The following is a 13,941-nucleotide window of genomic DNA, read 5'->3' as shown; positions in this document are numbered from 1 at the left end:
AAGCCTTAAGTCCCACTAGGCGGGATCGGCTATATGAATCCCTTTTTGCAAGTCCACACGATCAAGAGCATTTTCCACCCCTAGCTTAAGAGCTATTAAATCCTTTCTCACTATCTCATTCCATGTCATTTAGGTCTACTTCTACCCCTCCTAATACCAGCAACAATAAGTCAATAACTAACTCCTCCCCACTGGTGCATTGCTTGGCCTGTTTTCAAATGCCCAAACTATCTAAGCCGCCCCACTCTTATCTTATCCTCTACTAGTGCTATGCCTAAGTTATTGCAAATATGTTCATTTCTTAAATCCTTAAATGGCCTAATTTTTTTATTTCACATTAACATACATATTCTTTAGCAATGACATGATTGACGTAAGCTGAGAAATGCACAGAATGCAAACTAATTTTGCAGCATCTCATACATTGTCACCCACCTCGAGCGTAAAAAACATTTATGAAAAAATAAGACCATGCTGACCATTTCTCTATTGACCTGTGCATGCAATATGGCACATATTATAGTTCCAAACAGTCGTAGACTTCATGAGTTACCTTTCTAATTCATTCATGCCCCTGGTGAAAGTAACTTTGTCAGCAAATTCTGAAGAACTGCTTAGTTCAACAGAGATAATTTCATCAGTTGCTTTGTGGAGAATCACATCAATTTCTTCTAATTGTGATGAGATAGGGAGATCAAATGTAAGCGGCATAAAAATCAACCCGTTTTCAGTTGGACGCATGGGGAATGCACCTCTCTGCCAAAAATCAATAAAAGATAATAAATAAGCTTCAATTGATTATTAACAGGATTAACAAGCAATGGCAGCTTAAACTCTTCTATTTAATATTATGGGAGGATACTTGTTTCCATTTTCTTTACTTGATATTATCTCCATAAACAAGTATTTCTCCATAAGAGTTCGTGTGTCCATGGCTTCAAGGCTTCAACTAATATTGTGAAAATTAATCATCTGCAGGTAAATTTTATTAATTGTCCAGGGCACTACCAATAGTTCTAGAGCAACAACACATACAGTATCTCTTAGGCCAAAAGTCAATGAAATTAAACAAACCTGAATATCAAATCTATTGCATTCCAATTAAATACCTATAACCATTGAGTCCAATAAGGCCTTTTACAAGTACTAAAAAGACTGAACAAGTTGACAGTGTTTACTATCAATTGTGCCCTACCTTTTAATAATGTAGTTATCACATATCACAACTGTTGTGTGTAGGACATCCTGACTAGCATAAAGATGCCATCACACATTACATGGATGTGTACAGGACATCCCAAAGCCATTCAACATTTTATAACATTCATTACAACCCTCTCTTGGTGAAAACATTCATCACAATCCTAAATGCTTCTATTTCTAATCCATGGCCTCACCTTGGCAAAATCTTCTTCACGAGAAGGCTTCATAATAAAACCAACGGTCACAACATTGTAGTTAACAGCCTGTTGATGGCATAGTAAATAAAATCTGTCATTAATATATAAAAAAAATCTGAAAACTATTTACTCATATAAATGATATGCTGCTGGAAAATAGGAATTTAAATGAAAATTTGCACTTGTTTGCAAGGGACACTTATACTGTTCTGCTATAAATTTAAAAGGAAAAGGAGAAAAACCCATAAAGTAACTGGAAAATCGACAAGTAATTGAGAGCAGGCACATGCACCACATTTCATGCAATTCAAAGTACAAGGATTGTCCATACTGATGTGGGATCACTAAAACAGCAGTATAAATAGACATTCTGGTTGATATTGGGGGGACAAGGGGATGGCAAACAACCCAGCCATAGTTTGAGCATAGGGGAAAGGCCGGTTTGTAGTTTATTGCTGGATTTAGATTTTATGAGCAGGCAGAAAGCTACAAAGAATAATGGGAATATTTTTTTCGCTTTGGTAGGAGGGTGGGTTGGGGGGGGGGGGGGGGGGCGCGCTCAAAATTAAGAGAGGGTAGCAATCACATTCTAGCAATGGCATAGAGCTGGAAAATTTTATTTCATTTCGTTGCTTAAAAAGAGATCCATGAATCCCTTTATATGGAGATCTTATTCTTACTAAGCAACTTAAAAACCAAGCTAACCTACAGGTTACTAGGTAGTCAAAATATAATTCCAATAATAGCTTACTGAACAAGGCTCCTACACTGCCATCATTTGGGGGTTCTAGTTTTTACCCAAGGACTTATAAGTAGAATTTGGGCTTAGTTGTGTTGATGAGTGTTGGAAATATAATAGAAGGAAAAATAGTAACTAATAAAATTAACATTAAATAAAAATATAAATACTTATCAGAAGCTGAGTGTCACGGACCGCCTTTTTCACACCGTTGTGAAGGGCCGTGCGGCGCTAGCTAAAGCACTCTTGCTTAACTAGCCAGCCTATCGTTTACCAACATTCATCCACAAAGCACTTTCATTAACATTCATTCAGATAGCAGCGGAAATAATAATCAATTCATGAAAGCCGTGGCAACCAAGCAATAAACATTGAAGCAAACGTAATTCATTAACAAATCCTCCGTTGACATGTTGTACTTAGCGAGGGAGGCAAGTAGGATAAGCACGTTGACAATTGCTAGTGAGTTTTACAATGATTGATGAACACTCACCCTCCCCCAAAGAGCTTTCTGGGCTATTCTCACTCTGGCACTAGGAAACATCAAAGTGACCGAGGAGCCATACTGCCTTATTTGGCTTACAATGAAATAAATACTGGAAAATAACCCTACACTAGTATTTACATGATGGAAACCCATCCCAAACACACGAGGTAAGCGATCACAGGCAAGCATAATGCCCTGAACAAGCTTAGCTCGTGACACTGAGGCATGGAAGGACCACTGCCCTTAAAGTCGATTTCATGACTTCGGAGAATATTTCTTGATGCATATAGTCAATGTGCGCACAAACTCCAGGATTACTCAGCTGGCTCGGTTTTGTGTGCACTCACAAACACCAAAGTTATAGGAGAAGTAGTGTCATTTAGTTACCCAACAAAATATAAATCTCAAGAAAGACTAGATGATAAAATTATATCAAAGAATAAAAAGCGTATATTGAAATGAAGCTGGAACACAGTTTATATAGGTAAAATTAAGTATAACTTCTAGCATCATAAATATGAAACCGTTATAGTAGTTAATATTCAAAAAATGTTAAAACTAATATATTAATTTTAATGTATACTTAATTAAAATAAAACCCACGACTGTTATCTAATATTTATTAAAAAAAAAAATTTAATTTGAAACATCCAACGTAAATATCAACAATGAGCTTATAAGCCTTTATGTGTGACCTTCAGTGGTACTATGTCCCATTTGATAAGCTAAAGATTTAATTAAAAATATTAAACAAAACTAAATAATTTAGATCAAGGCAAACAACCAAAAAGCATAAGTACTATAAAAATAAAAAATAAAAAAAAGCAGTTGCTTTGTAAAGTTAACAAGGCTTTAAGAGACAAAATATGGTTAGGTTGTATACCAAGGAACATATTAAGTTCGAGACATCAAGACAGAGTGGTTAATAAAATTATTTAAAATCACCATAGAAATTGGGAAAATGTCCAATAAATATGAGGAAAAACACATTTAATTAATACTTGGGAGTGAACGGTTATTATTAGTGGTAGTAGAAGGCGTAGGAGTAAACCTAAAATAACTTGAAATGAGATACTGATGATAGTGGGGGTAAACCTAAAATAACTTGAAATGAGATAGTGATGATAGTGATTACTAATTAGGATATAATAGCCCTTAAATTGCTGGAGGAAATTGGCCACAATCGTGTAAATTGGTGGAAAAAGGATATATGTAACTGACCTCACCTAGAGGGACTTAAGACTTGGTTGTTATTGTTGTTTGTCTAAGAACAAAGGAGGTATTTATAACGGAACAAATTATGGTGGACTCAAAACTTATGAGTCACTCTAGTACTCTACGAAACTTTGGGAAATAGTGTTTGAATAAGGAGCAATTAAGTATGTATTGACATATGAAATGAAACTATAAGAAAACCAATTTGGGTTTACACTAGGGAGGTCAACCATGGAAGCTATTAATTTACTAAGGCAATTAAAGGAAAGGTATAGAGAGAAGAAAAGGGATTTACATATGCTTTTTATTGATCCAACAAAAAGGTTATTATAGGTTCTCTAGAGAGGTAACAGGGAAGGATTTAGAAAGTAAACAGGTTTGGACATACAAAACATTGACGGTAAATTTTGTAAAGACATTTGAGGAAATGGAGTAGTTCATAGTAATGGTCTAGAGGAGCCTAAAAATAATTTTCATTACTTATGATCAGTTATACACCTAAATGGAGAAATTGAGGAAGATACAATGCTCATAACAAGGATAGGATCACTAAAATGGAAAAAGTGTTTTTTGGAATATTATAAGTTTATAAGGTTGAAAGGAAAATTTGATGAGGCAACTATTAAACAATATGAATCTGGCTAATCATAAGGGAAAAAAAACGAAGAATGAGAAATAAAGAATGACATATATGGTGCAGTTTAAGGGCGACGCCAATTGAAGAGATGGAGAGAGAATTATTTAAGATGGTTTGTACATTTTTAATGAAGACTTGTCAGATGCATAAGTAAAAATTTGATAGAGGCAAAAGGTATTATTATGACTAGAGGAAGATCAAGAGAAACGGATCAAGGCAGCTAACATTTCAATAAATTTTGTCTAACTTAAGTTCAATAATATTTAATAAATAAAATTTAACATGAAGGACAATCTCGAATAGAATTGCATGGAGAAAAAAGAAAACAAGTTTAGAGAAATATTTCAAAATTAAGATCTTTTAAAACAATTGAGGGGATGCCTAGAGAAATCTATGTGTGAGGATTATAGCCATCTTCTGTCTCTTCTTTTCTTTCTTTTATTTAATATTCTACGGACATTAATCCTACTCATAAAAAAACCAAACTTTTTATCACTGACAGAATGTCCATTAAGTCTGAAACAGAAAAATTAAGCATAAAACAGCCTTAGAACAAAGAAGTGTGAGTTCAGCCACCTGTCCTTCAGCATAAAGAGCATTGTGGGTGACTCTTCAAAAGCCCCCTTGTTCCTTTCCTTCCACACAATAGAAAATGGTGATCGGAATCAAGGACATAGCTGTTCACTTTTCTTTGCTGAATGACATCCCTTCCAAGCTCAACTATCCATTTCAACGGTCTCAAATGTGGCCCACTGCTGCCCATAATGACCATGGAAAGATTCCAATCATCCATAAACAATGGAGGATGCGATCAATGGATTCAGCTTCATTCTCACACAAATTAGGCCTCTTTTCTGAAGATTATTGACAGTAATAACTTTCCGAAAGCAGCTTGCCATACAAAAGAGGCAACTTCGATGGGAGCTTGAGTCTTCAAAATGCTCCAAAGGAATGTTGAACTCTTAAAGAAAGAACTGACAGAAATATGTGATTTTTGCCAGACACTTGGATCACCTAAAATATTGGAAAGGCCAATACTATAAGTTTTGCCAAGAAAATCAATGTAGTTGTCAAGTTCCCAATCATTAGCATTCCTTACAAAAGGGAGGTCCCACATGGCACCATTCTCAAAAAGATAGAAAAGAAAGGAAACTCTTGAATCTTTGTCTCGTGCCAAGCTGAAGAGATTAGGAAATTGGGTGTGAAGATATGTTTCACATCTAGTATAATGCTAGAAAAAGGTTCCATCACCACCATGAAATGGCTTGAAGAAAAGAAATTATTCCAACCCTTCAAATCCACTTCCAAGCCCCAACTCCAAAAAGGTCCGCAAGTTTCTTGGTAGATCCAACCATTATGTTCAAACCCATATTTAGCCACAATTGTCATTCTCCAATAGAGATTTTTCTCCTTCATGAATCTCCAAAAACATTAATCAATAAAGCTTTGTTGAACTTAACAAGCCATTTAATGCCTAAACCTTTTGAATGAGATGGTGGCTTGACAAATTTCCATTGGACCAAATGATAGTTAAAGGCATGGAGATAGTTGACACAATGATTAGAAGGAAAATTAACATCATTTGTGTTTACAAAACTAAGTGGGTAAAGGAGAAAAGCGAAATTAAAAAAAAAAAAGATTTAAACTTTGGAATAGGAAAAGAAGAACATAAGAATGGGGTACAAATCATTGTAGACCAAGACAATAGTGTTGTAAATGTTAAAAAAGGAGGGAATAAAATTGTAAAAATCAAGATGGTCTTGGGACGAGATAATAAATGTCATTAGTGCTTGCTCCTCATATAGGCTTAGTAGAAACCTTAAAAGGCAGTCTAAAAAGATGTGGATATTATTATAAAAAGGGGTATCAGGGAGAAAATATTCCTAGGAGCTTATTTGAATGGACACATTGGAAAGGACGATAAAAGTTATGGGTGGCTCTGAGGATAAAGGAAGACATGCATGTGGAGATAACATTATCTTAGACTTCACCATGTCATATGATCCCATTACAATGAATGCATGCTTTAAGAAGAGAGAAGAACACTTAATAACCTTTAAGAGTGTACATTATAAAGTTAAATAGATTTTTTCTTAACCAAGAGGGCAAACCATTTATCATGTATGGATTATAAAGTTATCCCAAGTGACAATTTAACTATACAATAAAGAGTTTGAGTGTTAGATATATGTATTAAAAATGGAAGAGAAAGGGTTATTAACCAATGCAAGCGCATCTGATGGTGGAATCTAAAGAGAGAAAATATAATAAAATTTAAAGATAAAATTATCAAAGATAGTGATTGGTAATGGGGATAGTGTAGACACAAACACTCTTTGGAGTGGGATAGCAGATGAGATTTTAGGTGAAATCTAGAGGAAGATTCTCAGCTAGTTAAAAAAGTTGGTGATGGGATCAAGTTGTCCAAAAAAGTTGTAAAGACAAAATAAATTTGGTGTAAAACATTGCAAAAATATAGAGATATGGAAAATATAAAAAGTATAAAGAGGCAAGAAAATGTTATGTTGGCCTAACAAGGCTTAATCTCAAGTTTTGATGATAACAAATTGAGAATACTTAACCTATTTGTTTAAGTAAGGTTTCAGGCTTCAAAAGTGTTCATGAGATCAAGTTCAAGTGTGTGAAGAGAATGAAAGACGATTGTACTTAAAAAGATAAAAGATGATTGATGAAGCTTATTGAAGAAAGAGTTCAAGATGGACACAAAGAATGGAAGCTAAAACATGAAGACTTAGTGCTTAGAAAGTTTTATTTTAAAGTCTCATGTAAGTACTTCACAATTTTAATATGGATTTATGAAGCTCTTAGGAAACTCCATTGACTTAGAGTGTAATAACCTGAAAAAAAAAAATTAAGAAATAAAATAAAATAATAATTAATTAAAATTATTAATTAATTAATTGGTTAAACACTATTAAATTAATGTATTAAATAAACAAATAAAGAAAATAGAAAAAAATTATATTTAATTAAAATTGTTTATTAGTAATTAATTAGTTAAACATTATTAACTTGAATTAATTAATGTAATTAAAATGGTGATTATATATATATATATATATATATATATAAGTATATGTAAGTTAAGTTAAAGTAAAAGTTGAAAAAAAAAAAAAAAGGAAAAAAAAAAAATTAAGGAAGCCTGAAGCTTCCTGCACAGAGAAGCGTGCGTCTCTCTCTGTGCTCTCTCCCACTCTCCGTACACTCTCTGTCTCCGTCTCTCTCTCTCTCTCCCCTCATTTCTTGGTCGAAAAACGGAAGGTGCCGTTGGATTCCTAACTCTGCTACCGACATTTCTACTGTAGCGGATTTGTCGTGGGAGCGGCGTAGGCACCACTCCTGGGGAAAGATATATTTTCCCTAATTTCTAATTTCTCGTTAAATCTACTGTTGTATCGACGATCAGACACCACCACGGGGTCCTAGTCGTCGTTGTCGTCATTTTGGCGTAGGTAATTTTTCAATTGGAGTTTTCTAAGCCCCACTCCAAAGAGAAAGTGGGATTTAAGAAATTTGGTAATTTGGCTATATTTAAGGGTATATTTATTTATTACGTATTTAAGGGCCTAGGAAGTATTAAAATAATATTTTATTTAGGATTAATTTAATGGAATTAGGATTTTTGATTCAAGATCCGGGTGAGCGCCGCAGGTATTTTTCAGGATCTTTGTTGGCGTAGTTCAAGAAATCAAATAAGGAGGAAATTTATATATTAAATCAAATTTTTCATGAATTAAAAATGAATATGTGTTATTTATGTATATATGTTTTTATGTGAGTTTAAAATGCCAACCATGAAATTTATGTTTTCTGAGCTTAGGATTGTCGATATAATTATGTATATGTGAAAGTGAATGAATGAAAGTGAAAAGAATTTTCTAGGGAATTAAATAAGAAATGAAATGTATTTTGAGCATATAAAAGTTAAATATGGGTTGACTTATTTTATGAGAAATATGTATGTATTTTACTGCTAAATTGTGTGGCATGAGAATGTGCAAATTATATGTTAAATGTATGAGACGCAGGCTAAGTAAGTAAAGCAATGAGAATAAAATATGATATGGACAATGTTGCCTGTGTATGTTAAATGCAACCATATAAAGGTACGATAGCTGAAAGCCGGGTTAGCAGATTCTAGCGCATTTCTATGTGGACTAACTATAGCAAATTTTAGCGCATTTATATGTGGACTAACAAATGACGGCTAAAGAGCGGCTGTTGCACAAAGGAATGAAATGAAAATATTATGAAATGAAATGACAAGGAATGACAATACAATGAAATGAAATGTGAAATGTGAATGATACAAGTGGAAAAGAGTCACTTAAAGTGAAATACAAGAAAATGTTAAGTTATGAACATGAAAGAATGTGAATGATTGAATAACGATGGAAAGAATGATGTATTATGATATTAGAAGCATCTATGTATGTAAAACATGTTGCGACTGGGCGAGGTATACTCTTCACCTAAAGGCTTGCTGAGTAAGGCGAGTGCACTAATAGCTTCAGATGTGGTAGTAGCTGCATAACGTGCTAGGGCAGAGGGAACCTACTTGTATGGGCAGGTAGAATTCCCTATCTTTAGGGCCTTTTCCGGTAAACTATTGTTGAATGTGTGAATACGAGATCAATTTAACACTTGAGGGCTTACTGAGTAAGGTGAGTGCCCTGGTATGCTTAAATCGTGACCTTCGGGTTGCTAAATGTATCAGAGCAGAAGGATGCTACTTGTATGGGCGGGTAATCACCCCTATCCTCGTGTAATCTTGTGGGTTAAACATTTGCATGTGTTTGATTAGGTTCAGGGAATGATTTCAAAAATTGTGTTAATGATTTTTTAAATGTTAAATATTATGTTGTTATATACCTCATGTTAGCCACACACTGTGTTTAATATATTGTTTCTTCCCTTACTGAGATGTGTCTCACCCGAATATGAATTCATCTTTTTCAGGATTTCTTCGAGATCGAGCTTAGAGAGCTCGAGGTTTTTATAGCATTATTGGGAGATATAAGAAAAAGGGTATAAACATTTTAATGATGTTTTTGTAGAATATAAATATTTAAGTTTTATGTCTTTATGTTTTAAGGCAATTGAGTAAGGAATGATTGTGAAAATACTGAATTGTTTTGGGAGTTATGTAAATTTATGGAAATGCAGGTGATGGATAATTTATTAAAACTCTAGTATTATGTTATATGAAGATTATGGTTATGCTTTCCGCTGCGTATATTATGGATTATGGATTATTAGGGATTTTATCAGGTATAACGCGCTGTACCCGGGTTTAAAAGGGGTCAGGGTGTTACATAGAGACCTGTTTTTAAACCATGGAAAATGTTTTCATAAAGTCTTAAATAAGTTCTCCAAGTTCAAAGTTGAGTTTTGAAATCAAATTTTGAAAAACAAAGTTGAAACAAGCAACATCAGGCGACTGACATTTTAACATCAAGCAACTGACACATTGCTTTGCATATTTATAAGCAACAGAACCAAGGCAGTCGACTGACCCTTTAAAGCACAGTTGACTGACTCAACACTATTTTTCCAAAATACATGAACTCAAAAAGAGCAGGCGACTGACCCTCGGGCCTTAGTCGACTGAAGGTCATGTTATAACTTTAAAACAGCGTTTGTAAAGTTTCCAAAATTGATTTCTTGGCTCCCAAACAAAGAGGAAACTTGGGGAAAATGGTAAGATACTTTATAACTCTATATACTTGATATTTTCGAAAAATAAATACCAATATCAAGCACATATGAATCAAAAATTCAGAGTTATCTTGCTAAAAGCTTTTCTGAAATACTACTGTGCTATTGCTGAATCACTTCACAAGTTTATGATTTCCTCTGCTGAAATTCTAAATTCCAAATGAGAACCCTAGTGATATTATTTCGAGCTTCATCTTCTATATTGTATTTTGATTGAAGTATACTAAATTTCAATTGTACAAATTTGCTCTAACTGAGAGTTCTACTTGTACGAACAAAGTTGTTCTGTATTTCTTGTTTCTATTTGACGATTTAAGATTGTTGGATCGTTGCCTAATGAGAGGGGCTTCTCGTTAGAGAGGCGAACTCCACCTTTGAAGGAGAGAGGTTGTAACTTCACCTGGTAACGAAGGTGGAAAGGAATCTTCACAGCGTGTTGCTTGGGGCAAGGACGTAGGCTACTGGCCGAACCTTGTAAAAAATATGGTCTTCAGCTATTCTTCCCTTAATCTCTTTACATTCTTGCAAATATATAAACTGAGTGTATGCTTATTTAAGAACTTGCTGGATATTGGAAGTTTGTTGAAATCATGATTTTGATTGGTAGTTGAAACAAGAAATTAAATTGATTGTTTGGTTGGACAAATTCTGAATACTGAATTTTGAAAGTACAGCTGAAGTAAATTTTGTGAATCTGATTATCTCATTAAAGATATATTGCAGGGTATCTAAAATCATTCTAGTGAAATTCTATTTGACATTTCTTTAAAATTGGTTAAAAAGAAAGCTGATATTAAATACTGTTTATTCATAGAAGTGTTTGAATTGTGATATCATATTTACATTCATAGGATTGTTGATTGGTTTTATAAAATCACTGATTAAAATTAGTGTGTTCGTGTGATTGTTGGAAATCAAATTAAAAGGGTAATACTTAACTAAAGTATTTGAAAAGAAAATTTTTAAACCATATCAGCCTCCCCCCCCTTGGGAGTACACCTTACATCTCATGTTATAAGAGGATATATTGAGGACATGGATGTGGAGATAAAAATGAGTCTGGCGTCTTAGATTTCGCCAACAACAACAACAAAACCAAGCCTTAGTCTCACTAGGTGGGGTCGGCTATATGACTTATTTTTTGCCAATTTATGCGATCATGGACTATTTCTTTTGATAGATTCAGGGATATTAAATCCTTACTCACTAACTCCTCTCAAGTTATTTTAGGTTTACCCCTACCCTTTCTACTGCCCCCCACAATAACTAACTCACTCTTCCTCACAGGTACGCTATGTGGCCTACGTTGCAAGTGACTATACCATTTGAGTCGTCCCTCCCTTATCCTATCTTCTATAGGAGCTACACCTAACTTACCGCGAATATGTTCATTCCTTAATTTATCTTTCAATGTTATACCACTCATTCATCTAAGCATTCTCATCTTGGCAACTTTTAGTTTTTGAATATTATGTTTGTTCGTCGCCCAACATTCCGATCCATATAGCATAACTGGTTTTATAGCTGCCCTATAAAACTTTCCTTTCAATTTTAAGGGTATTCTACGATCACAGAGCACACTTGAAGCACTTCCCCATTTTACCCAACATGCTTTAACTTTATGCATTACATCATCTTCAATTTTTCCTTCAACTTGCATAATAGATCCAAGGTATCAAAATCTAAAAGTGTTATTTATTTCTTTATCATCAAGTTTAACTTTGTCTCCAATATTTCTCCTATCATTACTAAAATTACAATTCATATATTTTGTCTTATTTCTACTTATCATAAAGCCTTTAGATTCCAAAGCTTCTCTTCATAATTCTAACTCAACCTCTACTCTGTCCCTAATTTTGTCAATTAATACAATATCATCTGAAAACAACATACACCATGGAACCTTCTTTTGAATACTCTTAGTCAATTGGTCCATCACTAAAGCAAGAAGATAAGGATTCAAAGCAGATCCTTAATGTACACCTATGGTGATTGGAAATTCTCTAGTTTCTCCATTTATAGTCCTTACACTAGTCATTAATCCATCGTACATATCCTTAATGACATCAGTATACCTATTACATACACCCTTTTTTTCTAAAATCCACCATAGAACTTCCCTTGGTATCCTATCATATATGTTTTCTCAAGGTCACTAAATATCATATGCAAATCCCTCTTTGTTTTCCTAAACTTTTCCATTAATCTTCTTAAAAGATAAATAGCTTATGTTGTAGATCTCCCAGGCATAAAACCAAATTGATTTTCTGAGACCTTCGTTTCTAACTTTAATCTTTGTTCAACTACCCTTTCCCATAGTTTCATCGTATGACTCATAAGTTTAATTCCACAATAGTTATTACAATTTTGAATATCTCCTATATTTTTGTATATAGGTATTAAAGTGATTTTCCTCCTTTATTTTGTATATAGGTTTTTATAACTGTATTAAATAATTTAGTTAACCATATAATTCAATTATCACCTAAAAATTTCCAAACTTCAATTGGGATGTTATCCGGTCCCATAGCTTTCCCATTTTTCATCTTTTTTAGTGCAAACTTAACTTTGTTTACTCTAATTTTGCAAATAAATCTCATATTTTTAGTTTTTTCCTCATTTGAAAATTCTAAGTTTAAGTCTTTCTATTTGGTTTTCATTAAATAACTTACTAAAGTAACTTCGCCATCTTTCTTTAATGTCTTCATCCTTAAACAAGACAATATCATCATCACTTTTTATACATTTTACATTTCCTAAGTACTCTTCCTTTCTCTTTTAGCAAGTTTAAATATATCTCTTTCCCCCTTTTTTGTACCTAATCTATCATACAAACTATTAAATGATCTATATTTAGCTTCATTAACGATTTGTTTTGCATCTTTTCTTACCTCCTTATACTTTTCAAAGTTATTCCTATTTCTACATTTTTGCCACGTTTTATACCAAATTATTTTTGTCTTTATGGCTTTTTGTACATCTTTATCCGACCACCAACTTTCTTTGCTATTCGAGAATCTTCCCCTTGATTCACCTAAAATCTCTTTTGCTATATTTTAATAGAACAAGCTAATCTACTCCAAAGAGTATTTGTATCTATCTCATCCTCTATAGGCCAATCCCCATCTTTGATCATTTTATCTTTAAATTTTATTATATTTTCTCCTTTTAATTTCCACCATCTAGTTCTCTTACCCTGATTTATTTTATCCTTTTTCTTCCATTTTTTAATACATATATCTAACATTAAGACTCTATGTTGGGTGGTTAGGATTTCACCTAGAATAACTTTACAATCCTTGCATGATAAACGATCTACCCTCCTAGTTAAAAAAAAATCTATTTGAATTTCATTTTGTCCACTTTTAAAGGTTATTCAGTGTTTTTCTCTCTTCTTAAAGCAAGTATTTATTATACTAAAATCATATGACATAGAGAAGTCTAAGATCATCTCCCCAGGCTCATTTTTGTCTCCATATCCATATATTCTATGTATCCTCTCATAATTTTTATTATCTCTTCCAGCATGTCCATTCAGATCTCCTCCTATAAATATTTTCTCAGTCCTTAGTATGCATTGTATAATACTATCCATATCTTCCCAAAATTGTCTCTTAAGATTTTCCGCTAAGTCGACTTGAGGAGCATATGCACTAATGATATTTATTATCTCTTGTCCTAATACCATCTTGATTTTTATAATTCTATCTCCTACTCTATTTAC

The 13,941-nt window shown here is 33.4% G+C and overlaps 1 protein-coding gene across 6 annotated transcripts in view; it reads right to left on the bottom strand.

Annotated features, from left to right (window-relative positions):
• The window catches only part of LOC131150395 (inositol 1,3,4-trisphosphate 5/6-kinase 4), a 51,129-nt gene that overhangs the window by 14,358 nt on the left and 22,830 nt on the right, over positions 1-13,941 (bottom strand). For all 6 annotated transcript variants that reach the window (XM_058101093.1, XM_058101097.1, XM_058101098.1 and 3 more), the window contains exons 5-6: positions 1,398-1,466; positions 554-756 (exon numbers count right to left, since the gene is read on the bottom strand). In XM_058101093.1, the coding sequence (XP_057957076.1) occupies positions 554-756; positions 1,398-1,466 (272 nt within the window). The remainder of the gene's footprint in view (positions 1-553; positions 757-1,397; positions 1,467-13,941) is intronic.

The sequence above is a fragment of the Malania oleifera genome, chromosome 3, assembly GCF_029873635.1.
Source record: "Malania oleifera isolate guangnan ecotype guangnan chromosome 3, ASM2987363v1, whole genome shotgun sequence".
NCBI classification, from domain to species: domain Eukaryota; kingdom Viridiplantae; phylum Streptophyta; class Magnoliopsida; order Santalales; family Ximeniaceae; genus Malania; species Malania oleifera.
Note: the sequence above shows the minus strand (reverse complement) of the source record. Positions and strands in the feature narration are given on the sequence as shown.